Source organism: Mobula hypostoma, chromosome 3 (assembly GCF_963921235.1).
Source record: "Mobula hypostoma chromosome 3, sMobHyp1.1, whole genome shotgun sequence".
Lineage (NCBI taxonomy): Eukaryota > Metazoa > Chordata > Chondrichthyes > Myliobatiformes > Myliobatidae > Mobula > Mobula hypostoma.
The window spans coordinates 81,405,343-81,430,424 of record NC_086099.1 but is presented as its reverse complement, the minus strand read 5'-3'; the positions used below and the strand labels follow the sequence as shown (position 1 = coordinate 81,430,424).

The following is a 25,082-nucleotide window of genomic DNA, read 5'->3' as shown; positions in this document are numbered from 1 at the left end:
GTAAGTACCATAAACACAATGATAGGTAAGTGTTCTCATAAATAAGATTTTATCTGAGAACTAATTCTTCAGATAACCATTTGAAATCTAAAAAGAATTAACACAGGGAGGAAGCTAAAGGAGGAAAGAAGATAAATGGAGTGGGTCTGAGTAAAGTTTTAGATGGTAATAATTTTTGTCCTATTTCAGTACACATTAAAAAAATGATACAAGCTTTCCTACACAATAAATAATACATCAAACTGTTAATCTGAATCATTTTCATTACCTTTTCTATTAGTAGCCGAATTAAGTGCTCATGTGTGCGATGGGCCTGTAAACCTTGGCGAATGTATGAAGGGGAGACTATCTTTTCACACAGTGAGAAATTTTCTGTATTCATCCCAGCTGTTGAGGCAAAATGAAACTTCATTAACATGGCATTGTCCAATATTTACACATGAAAGAGAATAATTTATGAGAACATTAGATTCCAAGCTCCTACCAACTTCTTGAAGGAGATTAAGGATGGGCAATAAATGCTAGTTTAGCCAGTGATACTGAAATCCCATGAATAACAAACAAAAAATGTGAACGCATTTGGTCTATCATAGACATTCACTTGTTTGACAGACACCGTTAATTTGGCAGACAATGTTTATTTGCATCATAGCTGTTTATTTTTCACATAAACATGTTTAATTTTCATTGACTATTAACCCTAATAATAATGCAATGTTTTAATACTACACCCCAGGTATTTAATCCAGGTGAAATGTCCTTTCTACTCACAGATTTTCTTGAAATTCCCACAAGGGGACGAATCAAAAGCAATTAATAAGTTTTGAAATTTGTCCCATAACTTGCCATTTAATAAATGGGGAGTGACGTGTTTCTTACTTCATGATTTTTTCCCCTTTCATTTATGTCTGAAAATGTTGGTCTCCTTCTGAAAGAGGGTTCGCCATGATCATTCATCAACTGGTAATGTGAACTTCAAAATGCCTGAGCTGGAGGCAATGGGGGGGTGGGTAACGACATGTAAACTCACTGTAGCAGGGTTTTCCAATCTTTTTTACCCCACCGAAGGGTCCGTGGACCCCAGATTGGGAAACCCTGCACTGTAGCCTTCTTTGGTGGACAACACAGGTTTGAGAGCAGTGGTTCAGGCACACATTAAAATCACAATGAAGGGAGTAAATACAGTTAGTGGCCACTTTATTAGGTACACCTGTATACTTGGTTATTAATGCAAATATCTCATCAGCCAATCACGTGGCAGCATCTCAACACATAAAAGCACGCAGATATGGTCAAAAGGCTCAATTGTTATTCAGACCAAACAACAGATTAGGGAAGAAATGTGGTCTAAGGGGCTTTGACTATGGAATGATTCTTGGTGCCACACAGGGTGGTTCAAGTATCTCAGAAACTGCTGATCTCTTGGGATTTTCAGACACAACAGTCTCTAGAGTTTACAGAGAATGGTGTGTAAAACAAAAACCGTCCAGTGAGCAGCAGTTCTGTGGGCAAAAATGCCTTGTAATGAGAGAAGTCAGAAAGAATGGCCAGATTGGTTCAAGCCGACAGGAAGGCAAGAGTAACTCAAGTAACCACGCATTACAACGGTAGTGTTGATAAGAATATCTCTGAATGCACAACACATCAAATCCTGAAGTGGATGGGCTTCAGCAGCACAAGACCACACAAACACCTAAATCAGTTGCTATTGAGAGGATGTGTGCAGGTGTATGGAAGGCCAGTCAAGCAGATAGCTTTGTTGTAGATGACCTTGAATTTCTTCAGTATTGTCATGCTGCATCCATAGAGTCAATGGAGAATATTCTATTACTCTTCCGCTATGTTGTCAAGATGGTGTGAATGCTCTGACAGCAAGTTGAATCACCTGTCATAAGAAGCACTGTTTATTTTTTAGCTATGGTGTGAATGTACTGTAGTTGGTCCAGCTGAATTTCTACATCTGTTATGCACAGCATAGTTAACTCAAATATTCAAAGCTGCACTCATTTCTTCATCCAGCCATAAGATTCGTAAAGTGAATTTCATTGTCTTAAGTGTAATTTCTGTATTTGCACAGTAAATACAAACTAAACTCGAGAGAAAGTAAAACCTAATTCAAATAAATTTTATAAAAAATGCTATGTTAATCACTGTCTGACAACCTCGTTGACTATGCAAATGGATGTTATTCCTCTAGGTATGTTAAAGATTTTAAAAAATTTTTTAAATCTGTGGAGAGAGAAACAGGATTATTTTAGGTCAATGATTTCTCATTAGAAGAGACTCTGATGAAAAGAGAACAAACAGCAAGGTTAATATCATTTCTTTTCTCCACAGATGGTGCCAGACTGGCAGCGTGTTAACAAGATTCTCTGTTTATTTTACAAGTTTCTTCCAGATAGAAGGAAGCCGGACAATAAATCAAATGTGTGTGAGTGCAGTTTGATAAAATCATGTACATACAGTATGTCAGCAGTTTTTTCTGCTCTTATATAAAACACAAATGTTCAGTAAGGTAGAGATATCTATAGTCAGGGTTTGAATCAATTGATACAGACTGAGGCTGCTATATCAATCTCGAGCAGCTTTAATGAATAACCATTAAAACTGCTGGAGAGATTTTGTGTATTAAGAGTTAAAATGAAATACAAGATTCGCGATGTTCTCACGTTTAGTATCACTTCACTTATTCCCCTGCCTATTTCCACAAATTACAAAATAATGAAAACAAAGAAAAAATGGTCCAGGTGTTCCAGCACATGATTACAAATTGACTGTCATCACGTGGGGGAAAGCTAAATTGAAAATCTAACTACATGCGTTTAAGGGCTGTCCATACATGTAGCAATGCAAATCTGCCAGGCTAATCAATTCATATTACATTAATGGAGGCAGGAGGGGTGTTATCATGTTGTAGAAGTGACACCAATAATACCTCATCTGAGGGTTTGAGGCACTCGTTCGATCTAACAATTCTACAACCACGGGCTTGCTGCGCTGGTCTACGCCCCCCAACATAAAATTCGCTCCGGTGAAGTTGGCTTTACAGCTGATAGGCCCCGAGTAAGACCTCGGAGTTAGACTAACCCTGTAGGCCAACTCGCATACAAATTCGAACGAGTGAATGAAATGCGCGGCTTTGCACTTTTGAAAACTCTGCACTTTACGATAAAATAGATTCCTGATACACAGCAAGCCTGTATTACACTCTGCATTTACGGAGCAGAGGTGAAGGCCGGAAAAGATGTGTAAATTTCACAGGCATGACTGGAGTGTGCAGACACTTTTCGAGGATTGCCGAGTATAGTTATCCAATATTATACGACCGATTGTGACACCGGTCACCCAGTTCTCACCAGTTCATGCGTTCGACTCGGCTGCAGATATCACGTCGCGATCTCTCCAGAAAAGACCGCCTCTCCGCACTGGATAAATTACATTACCGCACATTGGAAATACAGTATTCCATTTACCTTCACGTGAATTAGAGTAAAGACTAGGGGGCAGCAGGGACAGAGTGTTTAACAACGCGCCCAGCTTGTACCCCAACGTTTTATTTCGTGTCAAGTTACGGAATGCTGACTCACTCTTCACCCAAACTAAACATTATGCAAGTTACAGCATTAATGCTTTGCGCATCGAGACTGGATACTTGGGAAAATCACAACTCTGTAAACGTGCATAAAGTAACAATAGCTCAATTTAGCTGAAATTGACAGTTGATTAGATCATCTGAAAAGAATAAAAGGATTAGAAACGCCGGTAGGGCGATAGACAAGTAGCATTGCATTGACAAGTCGCAACGCAACTCAGAAATGGGGGCGGGCTTAAGATTGGTAATTGGTTTATCATTGTCACGTGCAGTGAGATTTCGAGAAAAACTTTGTTTTGCCTGCCAATTTGATCGTTCTAAGTCTACATTGAGGATTGTAGAATAGTGTTACAGTTACAGACAAAGCGCGGCGCAAGGATACAATATAAGATATAAGGGCCACGACGAGCTATATTTAAGGGCTCATCTTTAATGCACAAGAGGTCCGTTCAAAAAATCTTATAACAGGATAGGAGCTGTCGACATGAGAAATTCTGCAGATGCTGGAAATTCAAGCAACACACATCAAGGTTGCTGGTGAACGCAGCAGGCCAGGCAGCATCTCTAGGAAGAGTTGAAACGAGACCTGAAATATCGACTGTACCTCTTCCTAGAGATGCTACCTGGCCTGCTGCGTTCACCAGCAACTTTGATGTGTGTAGTTCGGAGCTGTCGAGGCGGAGTTAATGTTTTAGGTGGAAGACCTAGTATTTATTCTGCTAGTCTTGTGAATGCAACATTTTCAAACTTTATTCTGGATTTCTGGTACCTGCAGTATTTTTTTACCTTCAGAAACTGACGTGAATTGAGATTAGGCCAAAAAAGATTTGTTACCTCAAGTGGAAAGGTGAGGGGCAAACAAGAGAACAATGTATTAAGGTCCAGTGGCTTCAAAGGATTAATATTTTTACGGGAGAATAAGCTGAGGCAGTTGTAGATATTGGTAGAGCTAAGCAATTGGAAGTAGGCCTTCCCAATAGACAGTGGGCAGATCATCCATGATACTCTTGATCCAACACAATTCCAGCAACTGCAGTAAACTTTGGAGACTTTGTAGGTCAAATCAAGCTCCAGGCCTCACTATCACAATCATCCTGGGAAGACAAGCAGTTAGTAATATGATACAGTTAAAAGATTAAAATTGAAGTATTCTTATAGAAAATTAATTGCTTAATTTAAGTTACAAAAATCAAGAACATGAAGTCTGATGAATGACTGTGGATCTGCTAAGTGGGCCGACCATGGCTAGTGTAGAGCTAAGTGCCAAGTGCATTCAGAGCCTGTGTGGTACGTCAAATGACCGGGTGAACGAGTAGTCTCTGAGGTGCTGCAAGTCTGTGTCTTCATTGATGCTTTGCTGCATACTTGAGTGCTCAGTTGGGGGGGGGGCGCTGATGCTTTTTTTTGCTGGTGGGGAGGGGGATCATCGCTTTGCTGCTGCTTATGTGTGGGAGGGGGAGCTGGGGGGGTTTCAGGGTTCTAACATTTAATTGCCATTCATTCTTTGGGGCACTCCTCTGTTTTTGTGGATGTCTGCGAAGAAAAGGAATTTCAGGATGTAGATTGTATCCAGTTCTCTGACATTAAATGTACCTATTGATATCCATCCATGAGATCCTGCTTTTTAGCTCCCTATATTCACTATTCAGTACCTCATCCCTTTTCCTAGTTATGTTGTTGATCCAATATGTACAATTACTCTGCTCACCCTCCCCTTTAAGGATAAGAAAAAGGATGATTTCACAGATGAATGTGTGGCTGAAGAATTGGTGGAGATGGCAGGGTTTCAGATTTATGGATCATTGGGATCTCTTCTAGGGGAAGGTATGACTTGTCCAAAAGGGATGGATTATACACCTGAACTTGAGAGGGGCCAAAGTCCTTGCATACAGGTTTGCTAGAGCTGTTTGGGAGGGTTTAACCTAGGTTAGTGGGGGGATGGGATGGAGTAGTTGGTATAAAGGTTGATGCAACATGTACTGAGACTGAGGAGGAATAGGCAGTGGAAATACATTCAGGATGATAAGCTGAAATGTGTTTAATGTAAGCAGTCTCAGAAAAAAGGGTGATTAACTTAGAGCATGGATCAGTACATGAAACTATAAAATTTTGAGCATTACAGAGACTTGTCTATCATAAGGGCAGGAATGGCGCTGGATGTTCCAGGGTTTACAAAAGGAACAGAGGATGGAGGTAAAAGGGGTGGCATTGTCAATCAGGGATAGGATCACAACTGCAGAAATGGAGGATGTTGTGGGGGGATTGTTTACTGAGTCAGTATGAGTGGAAATCTGAAACAGGAGGGGAGCAATCACTCCATTGAGAGTCTTCTATAGACCACCTCCAAAAAGCAACCGAGACAGGGAGGAGCAGATCAGTAGGCAGATTTTTGGAAAAGTGCAAAAATAATAGGGTCATTGTCAAGGGTGATTTCTATTTACCTAATATTGATTGGCATCTCTTTAGCCCAAAAACTTCAGATGGGGCAGAATTTGTTCAAAGTATGAAACATTATAGAATTTTGAGATTCATCTCCTTATAGGCAGACTCAAAACAGAGAAACCAGAAAAGACCCCATTTTTAAAAAAAAAGGACTGTCAAACACCCAAAGTGCAGAGAGAGGAGAGGGAAAAAAAAAATCACACAAACAGTAAAAGTAATCCAAAAGCTTCAGAAGTGAAGTTTTCTGAAAGACACAAGTCAGTCATCATTGCAGCTGGACCAGGCCACAGTCTCAGTTCATCACAAAGCCGAGTAAACACGGCAAGACCACAGGCACAAAGCCAGGCACCACTGCAGCCTCAGTTCAGCGTGGAGCTGAACAAACGTTACAGAGCAGTGAGCAGAACTGGCCCTCGCTTCGCCTCTGATCCTGTCAATCTGGCCCAATGCTTCAGTCACCCAAACATCAGGTCATTCCTCCCACTCTGGGGTCTGAAACCTGCTACCAAAATTTGGCCCGTACTCGACCTTTCCAATTCGGCCTGTGCTTAAATCAATCAGACACCAGAACTTCCCTCGCTCTTGGGCATGCCACAACTCTGCCTTGACTCTGCTCTGACTCCGCTTCTGTTTTCGCTTGCCTTGACCATGCCTTGTGTGCTGTTCCACCTCTGCTTTCCTCAACCATTTCTCAATTCTGCCACTGCTCGCCTCTCCATTGTTAGCATCAATTGTTATTAATAAAGGATTAATAAGGTGAGTGTGGCGTGTGGCCAAGTGGTTAAGGCGTTGGACTAGCGATCTGAAGATAGTGAGTTCGAGCCCCAGCTGAGGCAGCGTGTTGTGTCCTTGAGTAAGGCACTTAACCACACACTGCTCCAGTCCACCCAGCTGAAAATGGGTACAGGTTTCCCCCACCATCCGAAGGTAGAGCATTCCTATGAAACGGTTCGTAAGCGGGAATGTGGTAAAGCAAAGAAGCAATTACCATTTATTTATATGGGAAAATTTTGTGAGCGTTCGCAGACCGAAAAATAACCTACCAAATCATGCCAAATAACACATAAAACCTAAAATAACAGTAACATACAGTAAAAGCAGGAATGATATGATAAATACACAGCCTATATAAAGTAGAAATACTTTTCCACAATCATTGCCTGAACTGTTCTCTGTAGCGAAAATCCCACGCAAGTGCTCTCGGCAGAAACATGCGCAAATGCTCTCCAGTAACCTTTAAGCTATGAAGCTGCCAAATCATACTAAATAACACGTAAAAATACACAGCCAATATAAAGTAGAAATAATGTATATACAGTGTAGTATCACTTACCGGAATTAGGAAGTCAGTGCTGAGCACACTGATGATGTTGTGTTAGGCTGAGTTGTCGGAGTTTGGGTGGTGCCCCCACCCTCCAGGCCGCCGATCGATACCGATCTGCGAAGCATGCAGGGGTACAGCGGTAGCCGGGACGCATCCAGCACATCTTTAAGAAAAAAGCCGAAATAAACATGCTAATTAATTAGGTGCTGCCCGGTACTTAATTGTCGGCCCAGATCAGAGGTGATTGCAGATTGCATCGTCTCTGATTTGGGCCGACAATTACGTGCCGGGCGGCACCTAATTACTTAGCATGTTTATTTCAGCTTTTTTCTTAAAGATGTGCTGTGTGCCTCCCGGCTACCGCTGCATTCTCCACGAATCGGTATCTGTCCGCGGCCTGGGTGTTGGGGTCGTGGGACACTGGGGTGTCATCTCATTGTCGTCTGTTTCCATGAAGGTAGGCAGGTCATCTTCTCCTATGACTGCCCGTCTCGATGTCGAAGGTCGAGGTTCATCGTCTGCTGTGGCTGATGTGGAAGACTTGCTTGACTGCTTAGCCTCGTGCATTTTTCTATCATACAGTTCTTTGTAAGCACTCAAACCATCCTGCAAATATGTCCTAAACTGATGTACCCTTTCAAAATTAAAGTTGTACTTTATCATTACTCATTCGGTTTCGATTGTTATCCTTTCCTCTTCCAATTGCATCAGCTCTTCATCTATCAGTTCTTGGTCATGGGATGCCAAAACCTCTTCAACATCATCTTCGTCAGCTTCCACAAGCCAAACTCACTTTGTCCTTACTTTATTCACCATGATCGAAACGCCTAATTATGTCTAGTTTTACGCTAAGTGTAACACCCTTACGAGCTCTTTTAGGCTTTTCCGATACCTCAGAACTCATCTTGCTAACGCTGCTCACAGGCACGTGTTTAAGTAATGCCGGCGAGAATGCAGTTCCAAATCTGCGGGAGAGTGGCTGCTCGTGGTGTGCGCTGCCTTTTATCGGGCGCTGCTTTTTTCGTGCGCTGCCTTTTTTCCTAACAGTGAAAACACCTTCTGTTAGCAAAAACAGGGAACTAATGTAGGTCTTTCGTAACAGTGAGGTTTCGTAAAGCGAACGTTCGAAAAGCGGGGGACACCTATACCGGCAAAATGCTGGGGGTTAACCTCGCGATAGACTCGCGTCCTATTGGGGGCAGGGAGGGGAGTCTCGTACGCTCAGTCGCTTCATGCCACGGAAACTCACATAAGCACCAGCCTGATGAGCCTATAAGGCTCAGAACAGACTTTAACTTTAACTATTAATAAGGTATTTAGTAGTTTTGTTTTGGGGTTTCTTTGCCTTTGAGAAGTAATTGCTAGGCTTCACCAGCACTATAAACTGGAAGTTAGGTGTGTCCAGGAAGGATTCTTGAAACAATATGTGCACAGGTTGACTAGAATAAAGGCCATACAGGATCTAATACTAAGCAATGAACCCGGTCATGTGACAGATCTCCCAGTAGGTGAGCATTTTAGAGATAGTGACCGCAGTCCTGTGCCCTTTAGCTTGGCCTTGGACAGGAATAGGACCAGAAAGGATAGGAAAGTATTTAACTGAGGGAGGGCAAACTATGATGCCATTAGGCAGGAACTTGGAAGTGTAAACTGGAAACAGATGTGCTCAGGGAAATGTACAACAAATGTGGATGTTTAGAAGGTACATGCATGGGTTTCTGGATAGGTTTGTCCCATTGAGGCTGGGAAAAGATTGTAGGGTGAAGGAACCATGGCTGTCAACAGAAGTTAAACATTTAGTTAAGAGAAAGAAGATTTTGGAAGTAAGGATCAGAGAGGATTCTTGAGAACTGTGGGTAGTCAGGAAGGATCTTAAGAGAGGACTTCGGAGAGCTAGAAGGGGACATGAGAAAGCCTTGGTGACTAGGATTAATAGAAAAGTCCCAAGTTCTTCTACATGTACGTGAAGAACAGTATGATGAATAGAGTGAGGGTAGGACCAATTGGTTAAAAGAGGAAACATGAGCCTGGAGTTGAAGAAGGCAGAGGATGTCCTTAATGAATACTGTCCTTCAGTATTCACCAGTGAGATGGACCTTGATTGTGAGGTCAGCATAGAACAGGCTGGAACATGTCAAGGTTAACTTCTGAGCAATATTAGGTTAGTTAAGTCTGTAGACGGTATGTATCCCAGTTTACTACAAGAAATGAGTGAAGATATTGTTGTGCCTTTGGCAATGATCTTTGCATTTTCACTAACCACAGGAGTAATACCAGAATACTGGAGGGTAGCAAATGCTACTCCTTGTTCAAGGGTAATAGGGATAATCTTGGGAATTACATACCAGCAAGTTTTACTTCAGTGGTAGCCAAGCTATTGGAGAGAATTCTTAGAAACAGTATCTACAAGCATTTGGAGAAGCATACTCTGATAAGGAATTGGCATTGTGAGGAGCAGGACATGCCTAATTGATACTGTCGAGAAAGTGACAAAACAAATTAATGAAGGTAGAGTAGTGAATATAGATCTTAATAAGGTACTCAAAAAGATTTCCCAATGGTAGACTCATTCAGAAATCAGGAGGCATGGGAAAAAAGAAAAAATTTCTGTGGTTTCGGAATTGGCTCACCCACAGAAGGTAGATGGAGTGTATTCTTGAAATTCTGTGAACAGTAGTGTTTTGCAGGATCTGTTCCAGGACCCCTACTCTTTGTGATGTTTATAAATGACTTAGATGAGGAGATTGAAGGGAGGGGTTTAGTAAGTTTGCAGATAGCACTAAGGTTGTTGGTGTTATGAATAGTGTAGAAGGTTGTCGTAGGTTACATTAAAACATTAATAGAAACCAGAATTGAGCTGAGAAGTGGCAAATGGAGTTCAAACTGAGAAGTGTGAAGTGATACACTTCGGAAGATCGAACATGAAGGCAGAGAACAAGGTTAATGCAGAATTCTTAGCAGTGTGGAGGAAGGGAGGAATCTTGAGGTCTACATCCATAGATTCCTCTAAGTTGCTGTGCAAGTTGATAAGTTGGTTAAGAAGACATATGGTGATGTAAAACCCTCACTAGTCACGGGATTGAATTCAAGAACTAAAAGGTAATGCTGCACTTCTATAAAAACTGTTTTGACCACACTTGAAGTACTGTGCTCAGTTCTAACCACCTCATTATAAGAATGATATTGAACCTTTAGAGATGGTGTAGAGGAGACATACCAGGAAGTCGCCTGCATTAAAGAGCATGTCTTATGAGGATAGGTTGTGCAAGCTAGGGCTTTTCTCTTTGCAGTGAGGAAAGATGAGAGGTGACTTTGTAGAAGTGTATAAGATAATAAGAGACATAGAGTGGACAGCAGTGTGTTTTCCTAAGGCAGTAATAATTGATATGAGAGGACATAATTTATAAGGCGATTGGAGGAAAGTATAGGGGCAATGTCAGAGGGAGATTTTTTACACGGAGAGTACTACGTGCATGGAATTCATGGCTAGGAATGGAGGTAAAGGCAGCTATATTAAGGAAATTTAAGAGACTCTTAGATAGGCAAATGGATGAAAGAAAAACAGAGACAGCCATTTAGTGGATACCATAAGACAAAGGAGCAGAATCATTCCTCGGCACCTAATTGGAAAGCTGAAACTGCTGGGCCTGAACACCTCCTTCTGCAACTGGATCCTAGACTTCCTGACTGGGAGACATCAGTCAGTCCGGATCGGGAGCAGCATCTCCAACACCATCACACTGACCATGGGCTCCCCCCCCCCCCGGGCTGTATGCTCAGTCTACTGCTGTTCACTCTGCTGACCCACGACTACGCAGCAATACACAGCTCGAATCACATTATCAAGTTCGCCAATGACATGACCATGGTGGGTCTCATCAGCAAGAACAACGAGTCAGCATACAGAGAGGCGGTACAGCAGCTAACAGACTGGTGCAGAGCCAGTAACCCGTCTCTGAATGTGAACAAAACAAAAGAGATGGTTGTTGACTTCAGGAGGGCATGGAGCGACCACTCTCCACTGAACATTCACGGCTCCTCCATTGAAATCATTAACAGCACCAAATTTCTTGGTGTTCACCTAGTGGAGAATCTGGTCTCTCAACACCAGCTCCATAGTCAAGAAAGCCCAGCAGCGTGTCTACTTTTGTGAAGGCTGCGAAAAGTCTATCTCCCACCCCCCATCCTCATCACATTCTACAGAGGATGTATTGAGAGCATCCTGAGCAGCTGCATTACTGCCTGGTTCAGGAATTGAACTGTCTCAGATCACAAGACTCTGCAGTGGATAGTGAGGTCAGCTGAAAAGATCATCAGGGTCTCTCTTCCCGCCATTACAGACATTTACACCACATGCTGCACCCGCAAAGCTAACAGTATTGTGAAGGACCCCACGCACCCCTCATACAAACTCTTCTTCCTCCTGCCATCTGGCAAAAGGTATCAAAGCATTCGGGCTCTCACGACCAGACTGTGCAACAGTTTCTTCTCCCAAGCCATCAGACTCCTCAATACCCAGAGTCTAGACTGACATCTACATAACTTATTATTATATTGAAATTGTCCTCTACTGTGCCTATTGTCTTGTTTATTAATTATTTATTAGTTAATTATTGTACTGCCCTGCACTGTATTGTGCACTTTATGTAGTCTTGTGTAGGTCTGTAGTCTAGTGTAGCCTTGAGTTGTCTCACATCGTCTCATGTAGTTTTGTGTTGTTTCATGTAGCACCATGGTCCTGGAGGAATGTTGTTTCATTTTTATTGTGTACTGTACCAGCAGTTTATGGTCGAAATGACAATAAAAAGCGACCTGACTTGACTTAGGCCATTTGGCCCATCAGGTCTACTCCACCATTTAATCATGGCTGATCCTTTATTCCCCTCCTCAGCCCTACTCCCCAGCCTTCTCCCCTTAACCTTTGATGTTATGTCTATCAAGAACTTATCAAGCTCTGCCAATGACCCAGCCTCCACAGTTGCACGTGGCAACAAATTCCACAAATTCATCATACTTTGGTTAAAGAAATTACTTCGCATCTCTGTTTTGAAAGGGTGCCCCTCCATCCTGAGGTATGTCCTCTTGTACTAGACTCTCCCATCTTGGGAAACATCCTTTCCACATCTACTCTGTCTAGGCCCTTCAACGTTCGAAAGATTTCAATGAGATCTTCACCTCATCTTTCTAAATTCCAGCAAGTACAGACCCAGAGCTATCAAACATTCCTTGTATGATAACCCTTTCATTCCTGGAATCATCCTTGTGAATGTCCTCTGAACTCTCTCTAATGCCAGCAGATCTCTTCTTAGATGAGCCCAAAACTGTTCACAATACTCAAGGTGAGGTCTCACCAATGCCTTATAAAGCCTCAGCATCACATCCTTGCTCTTGTATTCTAGACCTCTTGAAATGAATGCTAATATTGCATTTGCCTTCCTCACCACTGACTCAACCTGCAAGTTAACCTTTAGGGTGTTCTGCACAAGGACTCCCAAGACCCTTTGCATCTCAGATTTTTGGATTTTCGCCCCATTTAGAAAATAGGAGAAATAGCACATTTATTTCTACTACCAAAGTGCATGACCATGCATTTTCCACCATTGTATTTCATTTGCCACTCTCTTGCTCATTCTCCTAATCTGTCTAAGTCCTTTTGCAGCTTACCTATTTCCTCAACACTACCTGCCCCTCCACCAATCTTCATATCATCTGCAAACTTGGCAACAAAGCCATCTATTCCATCATCTAAATCATTGATAAACAGCATAAAAAGAAGTGGTCCCAACACTGAAGAACACCACTAGTCACGACAGCCAGCCAGAAAAGGATCCTTTTATTCCCACACTCTGCCTCCTACCAATCAGCCAATGTTCTCACCAAGCCAGTAACTTTCCTGTAATACCATGGGCTCTTAACTTGGTAAGTAGCCTCATGTGTGGCACCTTGTCAAAGGCCTTCAGAAAGTTCAAATATAAAGCATCCGCTGCATCCCTTTATCTATCCTGCTTGTAATCTCAAAGAATTCCAACAGGTTTGTCAGGCAAGATTTTCCCTTGAGGAAACCATGCTGATTTTGTCCTATCTTATCCTGTGTCACCAAGTACTTTATCACCTCATCCTTAACAATTGACTCCAACATTTTCCCAACCACTGAGGTCAGGCTTACTGGTCTATGATTTCCTTTCTGTTGCCTTTCTCCTTTCTTAATGAGTTGAGTGACATTTGCAATTTTCCAGTCCTCTGGCACTATGTCAGAGTCCAATGATTGTTGAAAGATCATTACTAGTGCCTCCACAATCTGTACTGCTCCCTCTTTCAGAACCCTAGGATGCCATTCATCTGGTCTGGATGACTTATGTACCCTTAGTTCCTTCAGCTTTTTGATCATCTTCTCCCTTGTAATAGTAACTGCACTCACTTCTCTTCCCTCGCACCCTTCAACATCTGGCGCACTGTGAGTATTTTCCACAGCGAAGACTGATGCAAAATACTCATTTAGTTCATCTGCCATTTCCTTGTCCCCCGATATTATTTCTCCACTCTCATTTTCTAGAGGTCCAATATCCACACTCATCTTTCTTATTTTTTACATACTTGAAAAAGTTTTTACTATCAACTTTGATATTGTTTGCTAGCTTGCTTTCATATTTCATCTCTTCCCTCCTAATGATTCTTTCAGTTGTTCCCGGTGGGGTTTTAAAAGCTTCCCAATCCTGTGTCTTCTCATTAATTTTTGCTTTGTTGTATGCCCTCTCTTTTGCTCCTACATTACCCTTGTCAGCCATGGTTGTATTATTTTGCCATATGAGTACTTCTTTGTTTTTGGAATACATCAATCCTGCACTTTCCTCAATTTTCCCAGAAACTATGCCATTGTTGCTCTGCTGTCATCCTTGCCTGCATCTACTTCCAATTTACTTTGGCCAACTCCTCCCTTATACCACTGTAAATTCCTTACTCCGCTGAAATACTGCTACGTGACTTTCCTTCTTCCTATCAAATTTCAAGTTGAACTGTATCATATTGCAATCACTGCCTCCTAAGGGTTCTTTTATCTTAAGCTCCCTAATTACCTGTGGTTCATTACATAACACCCAATCCAGTATAGCTGACTCCCTAGTAGGCTCAATGACCAACTGCTCTAGAAAGCCAATTCATAGGCATTTAGCAAACTCACTCTCTTGAGATCCATTACCAACCTGATTTTCCCAATTAACCTGCATGTTGAAATCTCCAATGACTATCACAACATTGCCCTTTTGACATGTCTTTTCTATTTCCTGTTATAATCTGTTTTCCATATCCCAGCTGCTATTGGGAGGCATGTATATAATTGTCATCAGGGTCCTTTGATCCTTGCAGTTTCTTAACTCAACTCACAAGGACTCAACATCTTGTGATCCATGTCACATCTTTTTACTGATTTGATGCCATTCTTTACTAGCAGAGCCATGACAGCCCCTCTGCTGACCTTCCTATCACTCCGATACAAAATGTAACCTTGGACATTCAGCTTCCAACTACTACTATCCTTCAGCCACAGTTCAGTGATGGCCACAACATCATACCCAACAACCTGTGAAAGTGCAACACTTTGAGTGCTGCATTTGCTGCCCTTTCTGATCTGCATCCCTAATGCACTGATACTCACCCTGCTGGCTGCCCAGTCCATCATGGATAAAGCCCTCCCTACCATTGAGCACATCTATACAGAGCACTGTTGCAGGAAAGCAGCATCCATCATTAAGGACCCCCACCATCCAGGTCATGCTCTCTTCTCGCTACTGCCACCAGGTACAGGAGTCTCAGGGCCCAGACCACAAGATTCAGAGCCAGAAGGTAAAGGGGACAATAATGCTAAGATAGTAAAGGATGTGAGAATGGGAACCCCACAACCATCAGATTCTTGATCCAGAGGGGATGACTTCACTCGCCCCATCAGTGAACTGGTCCCACAACCTGTGGACTACCACTTTCAAGAAGCCTACAACTCATTTCTTATTTTATTTATTATTCTTTTGTGCTTTCTTTTGTTTTGTATTTGCACAGTTTGTTGTCTTTTGCACATTGTTGTCCGTCCTGTTGGGGGTGGTCTTTCATTGTATTTCTTGTATTTATTGTACTTACTGCAAGAAATTGAATTTCAGGGTTATACATGGTGACATGAATGCCTTTGACAATAAATTTACTTTGAACTTTGGAGGGTGATGTGCAAAGGAAGGGTTAGATTGATATTGAAGTTGGTTACAAGGTCAACACATCATGGTCCAAAGTATCTCTACTAGCTTGTGTTGTTCTTTGTTCCATGATTTAATAGTTACCAAATCTCAATCGATATAACACAAATCAAATGTCTATTGAATCTGAACATCAAAACTAACCTGACAAAGCTCTAAATCTGAAATAAAAACAAGATAATCACAATATACAGTAGGCTAGGAGGTATTCTGTATTCACAAAAAGAACGAAGTTCAAAAAGTTCAAAATAAATTTTATTATCAAAGAACATATATGTCACAATATATTACCCTGAGATTAATCTTCTTGTAACATAAGAACATAAGAAATAGGAGCAGGAGTAGGTCATCTGGCCCATTGAGCCTGCTCTGCCATTCAATAAGATCATGGCTAATTTGGCCATGAACTCATCTCCACCTACCTGCCTTTTCCTCATAACCCTCAATTCCCCCACAATGCAAAAATCTATCCAACTTTGTCTTCAATATATTTACTGAGGTATCCTCCACTACTTCATTGGGCAGAGAATTCCACAGATTCACCAATCTCTGGGAAAAGCAGTTCCTCCTCATCTCTGTCCTAAATCTACTCCCCTGAGTTTTGAGGTTATGTCCTCTAGTTCCAGCCTCACCTACCAGTGGAAACAACTTTCCTGCCCCTGTCCTATCTATCCCTTTCATAATTTTATATGTTTCTGTAAGATCCCCTCTCATTCTTCTGAATTCCAGCGAGTACAGTCACAAGCAACCCTAATCCCCTCATCTCTGGAATCAACCTGATGAACCTCCTCTGCACTGCCTCCAAAGCCAGTGTGGGCACACTCAGCAAATCTGTAGCAAAGTAACTACAACAGCATCAATGAAAGATCAACCAGAGTGCAGAATACAACAAACTGCAAATGCAAATATAAATAATAGCAATAAATAATGAGACCATGACATAATGAGGTAAAGAGTACTTGTAAGTGAGATCATTGGTTGTGGGAGCATTTCCATGTGTGGGGGAAGTGAAGTTGAGTGTAGTTAATCCCCTTTTATTCAAGATCCTTTGTATTCAAAAGGTAATACAGAACATTCAAGTCAATATTTTCATAACATCCTGTGATTTCTGTTACTTAACATAGGCATGCCATGAGTTGTTATTCATTAACAATCTTAAAAGCAAATAGTCCATAGAGCTTTTATACAGATTTCAACCAATTTTTTTGTGCAATGGTAAGAGGGTACTAAACAATGATCCTTCTGGGTAGTGAAGCAGTGCAACTGATTGTGCAGCTAAAGCACAGCTCCAGAGATCTTGGTTCAAGCATGACCTCAGGTACTGTCTTTGTGGTGTTTGCACATCCTCTCTGTCATCATGTGGGCTTTCTCCAGGAAGTAAGTGGTGGAATGGGATTGATTCCAAGAACCTGCATGGACTCAGTGGGCCAAATGGCAAAAGGAAATATCGCCAGTGAAACTGTAATGATGACAGTCTGCAGTGTGAGTGGTCTTCTGAATGTACATCACAGATTTGGCCTTTTCCACTGTTTTAGTAGCAAGTTCTTGGTACTTGTTTGAAAGGCATTCTGCCAAATGACCATGACATTCTTCCAGGAAAACTATCCAATAGATCCATTGCCTCCTTTTCCTGCAGACTGTGATTATATTTCGTAAAGACCTTCAGAAATCAGGAACAAAAACAGAAAGATAGAAAAACTCACCAGGTCAAGTAGCATCTGTAGTCAAAAGGTGTAAGTAAACATTTATGTTCGAAACCCGGCATCAGGACGGAAAGGGCGCAAGAAAGATTGGTACATAGAAGTATGAGAAAGTGGGCTAGAGGTGAGTAGATGATAGATAGAACTAGAAGGAGAAGGGATGGACCAACAGAAGGAACAAGATGAATTGATTTTGAAGCATGAAAAACTGATCTGTGATCAAAGATGTTTTGGATAAAGTATTCCATAGGGGAGAGATGGAATCACAAAATATACTGTTTACATACCCAGGGTCTCCTCACATCTATACAGAAAGGTAGCCATCAAAATTATTCCTCCACTTTCAGGAGGTTTATACACGGAGCTTCGGGAACATCGCCTCAGCTTTAAATTGCAGGTGACCGGGAAAAATCTCAGGCGATTGATAGAGTTATTGTTGGATAGACTAATCATGCACCACGTAAATACAACAGGATGGAAAGTACCTCGCATCTGCCGCGTACATAGTCGAAGGGGGCAACGCACCTGGCTGCCCAATCCAGCACTTTGCCACACAATGGTGCATTTAGCCACACTGACCAAGCTTTGGGAAGCTGGGCTGAGTTTGAAGTTATCATGTGACCACTGTCCCTTTCCCCACCCGGTGGGGGGCGAGGGAAGAACATCACTGTGACATCACTATATGAGATATTATGTCACCCGTTCAGGTTCTTGCTCCAACCCGCGCGTGGCCCTTGCCCACCGGTGGGGGAAAGCAGGTGTTGCGCATGCACAGCAGTCGGCAGGGTTGGGCCGTTTGACGCGACCGCGGAGTCCGGTCGCAGGTGAAAGCGAGCGAGGCCGCGGGGGATATGTTTCGCTCCGCCCCTCAGTTGCATCACGGAGGCGAATGGACGAGCTCACGCTGAGCTGCGAGCCGGCGGTGCTCCAGCGTGTGGCGGAGGGCGGCAGGGACGCGGCCTCCGACCTGGAGCTCGGCGCCGGCGATGATGCTGTGTCGGCGCTGGTGTGGGTCGAGCCGGCGACGGGAGCGACGGCACTCAGTTTCGGCCGGGCTGCCGCCAACCCAGGGGGAGCGGTGCGCTTCCTGCCCCGCCGGGAGGGTGAGGGGGCTGGGGAGTCCGAGCACGGCGATTCGCGGTCCTCTCCATTGCTGCTACTATGCCCGGAGAAGGAGCCGCTGCTGAGTTGCCCGGGTCCCCTCGACGACCAGCCGCTGAGCCCCGGCCCCGAGCTCAACTACTTCCCTGACGACCCGGAGTTCGCCGACATCGTACTGCGAGCCGAGCAGGCCATCGAGAGTGGCGTTTACCCGCAGCGCATCTCTCAAGGGTCGAGCGGTAGCTACTTCGTCAAAGACGCTAAGGGGGTGAGTGGGTTTCCGGGGCGGGCGACCCTGGTTCTGCTACCCGAACTGTGATCTATGTACGAGTTTCAGGTACTTTGTACAGTTGGCAAAACGAGGTTTGAGACTGACTGTAAGTGGAGGCTGGTTCTGATTAATGTAACGAGTTGCTTCTCCAGGTTTGTTTAGATAGCCCGCCTGGATGGACCTTCTCACCGTGTCTATTTACGCTTTGCGTTGTTCTTCCTTTTGCATTAACCTTCCTGGTTTGCACTTTTGCAAAATTCATGGACCAGTTAAGCCGAGGAGTTTTAATTCGTGGTCTGCTGGTAACTTTAGAGAATCAGCAATCTGCTGAATTTGTCGAATGTCACCTTTGAATCTGAGCTACAAAATACTGTTTTCCACTTCCTTATTGAGATCACGGGAGTCTAGCTGCAAGTGTGTTCTACAAACAATAAAGCTAATCTCAAATTTGTGATGAAAAAACTTGTTTGTAGCTGTAATTCTTAATTCATCGTTTTGGGGATCTGGATATTGTCGGCAAGACCATTGTTCATCCTTTCTCTCTCTCTCCCTCTGTCCCTCTGAATATACCCCTTGCCCATCCTCTGGGTTCCCCCCCCCATGTCTTTCTCCCCGGACCTCCTGTCCCATGATCCTCTCATATCCCTTTTGCCAATCACCTGTCCAGCTCTTGGCTCCATCCCTCCCCCTCCTGTCTCGGCCTGAAACGTCGACTGTATCTCTTCATAGAGATGCTGCCTGGCCTGCTGCGTTCACCAGCAACTTTGATGTGTGTTGCTTGAATTTCCAGCATCTGCAGAATTCCTGTTGTTTCCATTGTTCATAGAAAAGGTGGTGGCCATTGTTCTGAACTGCTGCCCTATTGAGTGCTCCCACAATGTTATTGAGTGAGGTGTTCTGTGACTGAGTTGAAGGCAATGAAAGAATGGCAATATATTTTAAAAGTCAGACTGGTGTGTGATTTGGAGGGGGTTACAGGGATGCTGATCTACCCATGTGCCTGCTAACCTTGTTTTTGGTCGTAGACCTCATGGTTTGGCAAGTGCTATTGAAGTAACTTGCATGTTTTTGTAGATGCCTAACACCGCAGTTACTTTATGCTGCTGGATGGATAGCAGTTCCAGTCAAGTGTTACTGGTTGTGTTAGAATTGCAATCACTAGATTAGTGGAGAGTATTTTGCCACTCCTGAAGTGTCTCATAGATGGTGAAAGGATTTTGTGGTGTCAAGAGGTGAGCCACAGCCTCTCACCTATAAAACCACTATGTTTGTGGCTTGTCCACGTGAGCTACTGCAAAATGATGACAGCCTACCCCAAACCCAGATGCCGATGGTCAGGAACTTGGCATCGATAATACTATCGAATGTCATGATTTGGTTATTATTAGATGATCTCTGAGGTGCAGATGTTAGTTAACATTTAGGCATGAACTGATGAATAGTATTGTTGTTCCACACAGGCCTCAACTGGCTCATTGGCTGACTAGTTGCAAATCTATTGTGATCAATAAACATCCTCATCTTGGTGATGTCTGAAGTCCTGTTGAAGATTCCCAGGACTATTGCCAGCTGTGCACCACCTCTGGTAGGATGAATCATACCTAGAAATTGATCAGTCAGGCATGCTGTAGACAAAGTGACACCACAAAATGCTGGGGGAACTTAGCAGATCAGACAGTGTCTATGGAGAGGAATAAACAGTTGACTTTTCAGGCCAAGACCCTTCATCAGGATTCGGAAAAGTCCTGATGAAAGGTCTTGGCCCAAAACGACGATTGTTTATTCCCCTCCATAGATGCAGACCTGCTGAATTCCTCCAACATTTTGTGTGAGTTACTTGGATTTCCAACATCTGTATAATCTCATGTGTTTATGATATGCTGTTGCCAAGCTGTTCCTTGACTGCTCTGTGATAATAGAAGCTTGTGAAGAGGACTTTGCAGGGCCAACTGGAATGAAAATAACTTTGCCCTATCCAAATTCAGTGCCTGATGTCAGGTCATCAATCTGACGTTATCCCTTGTTTCAGTGTATCAGAAATAGAATAACTAATTGACTTGGCTATTTTAGAGGGCATGAGTATCAGCCTCAAGTCTGGATTTACATCACTCATATATACTATGAATTTGATTCTGAGGCAGCAGTGCAGGACATAAAATTACTGCTGTACTATGCAAAAGTCTTGGACACCCTCGCTTCATGTATATGTGCCTAAGACTTTTGTGCAGTACTGTACTTCAAAAGTACCTGATTTGTTAATAAAGGTCTTTGGTTCATCTTGAAATGGATATAGAAAACTTTGCAATTTTGGTTTTCTCCCCCGGCTCTCAGCTACATTAAACCCTTAGCAAGGCTATTACATTTTGAGAATATAATTGTATTAGGTGAGATGCAATCTAGTTGTTAAAGGAGGCATAAGCAATGGTACTATTCAGAAGTGGGAGTTGCCTGTGGTTTCCATGCTAATTTTTTTCTCCCTTGGCAAATATGAAAGAAAATAAATTCGTAGGTCACTTGCATTGTTGCTTTTTGAAGTATTGCAGTTCTAGAATGTCTTCAGTATTTTAAATTCCCTTAAAATGAAGATACTAACTTGGAATATTTGTTTAAAGATATCCACAATGTACACATTTTCCCTTAACATTAAAACACTTTTATTTCATTTAAGTTCATAATCTGATATGAGCAGTTAATGATGAATTTTGTACTGCAAGAGTTTATATCAATTATGGGAGTGAATACATTTTTTTTCATGATTAGGGTATTGTTGCTTTCTGTAACAGTTTGAATCATATACCTTGTAGAGGTGGATGAGGGATTTGACTGATATAGGTAATGCATTCACTTTGTTTCTTAGGGTCTGCTTTATATTTCGGTCACAATTGCATTTCTTGCAGTGTGGTTTCTAACTTCTCTCTGTATGGTAGCATCAAAACTAAAATGTTAAAGCAGGCCCGTGTATTTTTTTCCTCTTTATCCTCAGGAAGTGAACTTGAGTTGTGTGCGCCATATTAAAATGGAGTGTTTCCTGTTTTCAGCATCGGAAATGAAAGACCAAAATAGAACAATTATTTGACCTGAAAGTTGCATTGTACTTGAATTCTGCTAATTTGCTTCAGAAAATTATTCTGTTTATGAACTTGGCAAAATGAAATTTTGGACCACTTTAGCTTCAGCAAATTACTTTTACAATAAATCCAGTTTCCATATAGACTTTTATCGTGCAACTCCTCTTTGAAAACTGTGACACTCCACTCCTTTGAGGAAGGGTCCCTCAACTGATGGCTGGTTTCACCTTTCACTTATACTACTTGACTGCCCAAGTTTATGCAGCATTTTCTGTTTTTGTTTCAAGTGCATTCACATTTCTGATTGCATTCTTGAATTTGGACAAGAACTTTTTATGTACATTTTAATATGAATTTATTATTGTGTTGCAGAATAGTAACGTATTTGTTAGACACTTATCAACAATCAGTACAAAAGGGACAATTCTAAAAGGAGCACAAACATGCAGATCTGATTGATTTTTTTTATTTTTGTAAGTACCCTGGCAGGTTGAAACAGTAAATACATAAGCACATGGGATCCTTGTTTATGAAGAGCCAGGAAGTACGTGAGCAATGAAGTCTTGATGAACCACAATAAAGCACTGGTCCATATCTTGAGAACTATGTGTCATGGGCTAGGAAAGGTATAAAGGCTTTGGAGAGAATGGAGAAGAGATTTGCCAAAATAATTGTGAGGGATTTCAGTTAAGAATAGCTCGAGCAGTTTCTCTTGGACCAAATTGCAAGGGATGATGTCTGTATTCAAAATAGTTCAGTGATAGAGAGGGACTGCTCCCACTGGTAAAGGGCGCATGGCATAAAGGTAATTGTTTTTTTAAAAAAATGAAAGAAATGTGATACTTTTTATGTAGCAAATTTGTGGTGGTGGTATTTTGAAATGTAATGATCAAAGAGGAACTGAAGAAGTGTTTTTCTTTCTTGTTATTTTGAATGTGTGGGTATGTTTTTGCACCTTGTTCCCTAAGGAACACTGTCTCATTCGGCTGTATCCATGTATGGTTTGATAGTTAAACGATTTGATTTGAAGTATCTGAGGGGAAAGAATTGCAAGACTGGTATGTGGGTCGGGTAGTAGGAAAAGCTCATGCATAAATTGAATTGACTTTATTACTTACAGCCTTCATATACATAAGTAAAAATCTTTGTTATGTCTCTGTCTAAATGTGCAATTATAGTATTTTATAATCCTCTAGGCCCTTTTTACACACCTGTCTTTTTAAAAGTCCTGTATAGTGGGAAGCTCACATCTACAGATCTGCAGAGTCCTGTGATTGAGGGAAGTATAGTTCCCATACCAGGCAGTGATGCAGCCAGTCAGGATGCTCTCAATTGTGCCCCTGTAGTAAGTTCTTGGAATATGGGGCCATACCAAACTTCTTCAACTGCCTGAGGTGAAAGAGGCGCTGTTGTGCCTTTTTCACCAGACAGTCGGTAATACAGAGCACATGAGATCCTTGGTGATGTTTATGCCGAGGAACTTAAAGCTATTCACCCTTTCAACCCCACATCCATTGATGCCTAAAGGGGTTATCTGTCTCCATTCCTCCTGTAATCCACAACCAGCTCCTTTTGATTTTGCAACATTGAGGGAGAGGTTGTTTTCTTGACAACCACTGTGTCAGGGTGATGACTTCCTCAATGTAGACAGCCTCATTATTATTTAAGATTAGGCCAGTGTAGTGTCATCAGCAAATTTAATTAGCTGATTGGAGCTGTGGGTGGTGACGTGGTCATGGGTATACAGAGAGTAAAGGGGTGGGCCCTAGGACACAGCCCTGAGGGGCAGAAGTGAGAGAGCCCACTCTTACCACCTACTGCGATCTGACAGGAAAGCCAGGATCCAGCTGTACAAGGCAGGGTGAAGGCCGAGGTCTCTGGGCTTCTTGTCGAGCCTGGAAGAAATTATGGTGTTGAATGCTGAACTGTAGTCCAAGAACAGCATTTTCACATAAACATCCTCTTCTCCAGCTGTGCAAGGACAGCACACAAGTTTGGCGATATTACAAATTAATAGCCCTCAAAATTGGCAATATGACAAATTACCCCTGATTGGACAGCCCAAACACTGGCATCTTACCATTCCCTTGCTAGGGTAGGGACCTACTCGTTTGTCAACAGTGGATGCGATACGGTAAATTGCAAAATGTGCACTCAGTCAGCTCCTGGCTGATGTGTATCTTGCTGGGATGAGTGTAAGCATCTCTATCCATGCTGTAAACATTGTGATTTTGTTATCATTGGTTTGTTAGAGTTATTACTCATTTTATTGCTCGGGTAATTATCTGAGAATTGTAGATTGACATTATAATAATTACTACTTTTTGCACTCAGCAATTAAAAGGGCCATGTTACAAGAAATTATCCCCACTGGAGTAAACATGCTGAAGAATTCTGTGCCACATGAACACAAAACTGGCTTGTAAGCTCTTGAATGATTAACATCTATTTTCAACTATGTTTGAGTTTTTATGTTTTTCTGTAGCTACTTCCAAGATATATATGCTTGAAGTTTTTTTTCCTTTTGTAATAAAAATACTAGTTTTCTCTCAAAATCTAGATAAGTGATCACTGGCATCAATATCACTGAGTGAGTGCGATTGACAATAAATTTGATTAACAGTCAAAGTTTGCAATCTTGTTTACATATTGCTGAATATTTAATTTTGAATGTGTTTGGGTTTTGAATCAATTCGTATTTGATAGAATAGAAGATTGAAGTCCTGATTGTAGAGGTATAGTTGTTCTGTGTAGGCCAGTAAATTACTTGACAAGGTCCCACATGGTAGGCTTGTCCAGAAGTTTAAAGCATATAGATTCCATCTAGAATTGACTTGGTGAGGGGGAGGCAAAGGGTAGTGATGGAATAATGCTTAATTGCATCCAGAATTGACTTGGTGATAGGAGGCAAAGGGGTAGTGATGTTTTGCTTTTCTGTTTTCAGTTGTAAATTATCAGGACTAGTGCGAGGACTCTTAACATAGAAACATAGAAAATCTAGAGCACAGTACAGGCCCTACGGTCCACAATGCTGTGCCGAACAGGTACTTACTTTAGAAATCACCTAGGGTTACCCATAGCCCTCTATTTTTCTAAGCTCCATGTACCTATCCAGGAATCTCTTAAGACCCTATTGTATCCTCCACCACCGTTGCCGGCAGCCCATTCCATGCACTCACGACCCTGTGCGTTTTTGTTTTAAAGAAAAACAACACAAACAAACAAACTTGCCCCTGACATTTCCTCTGTACCTACTTCCAAACACCTTAAAAATGTGCCTTGTGTTAGTCATTTCAGCCCTGGGAAAAAGCCTCTGATTATCCACACAATCAATGCCTCTCATCATC

The 25,082-nt window shown here is 42.2% G+C and overlaps 2 protein-coding genes across 7 annotated transcripts in view; one reads left to right on the top strand and one right to left on the bottom strand.

Annotated features, from left to right (window-relative positions):
• sepsecs (Sep (O-phosphoserine) tRNA:Sec (selenocysteine) tRNA synthase) overlaps nucleotides 1–17,938 on the bottom strand; it is a 95,027-nt gene extending 77,089 nt beyond the window's left edge. Inside the window, exons 1-2 of one of the 5 annotated variants that reach the window (XM_063043355.1) lie at nucleotides 17,821–17,938; nucleotides 269–387 (exon numbers count right to left, since the gene is read on the bottom strand). In XM_063043355.1, the coding sequence (XP_062899425.1) occupies nucleotides 269–387; nucleotides 17,821–17,860 (159 nt within the window). In that variant the 5' untranslated portion in view covers nucleotides 17,861–17,938. The other 4 variants (XM_063043351.1, XM_063043352.1, XM_063043354.1 and 1 more) reach the window with 4 other exon arrangements.
• Nucleotides 17,895–25,082, top strand: part of LOC134344097 (phosphatidylinositol 4-kinase type 2-beta-like) — a 60,266-nt gene continuing 53,078 nt past the window's right edge. Inside the window, exon 1 of one of the 2 annotated variants that reach the window (XM_063043349.1) lies at nucleotides 17,895–18,664. In XM_063043349.1, the coding sequence (XP_062899419.1) occupies nucleotides 17,978–18,664 (687 nt within the window). In that variant the 5' untranslated portion in view covers nucleotides 17,895–17,977. The remainder of the gene's footprint in view (nucleotides 18,665–25,082) is intronic. The other variant, XM_063043350.1, reaches the window with a different exon arrangement.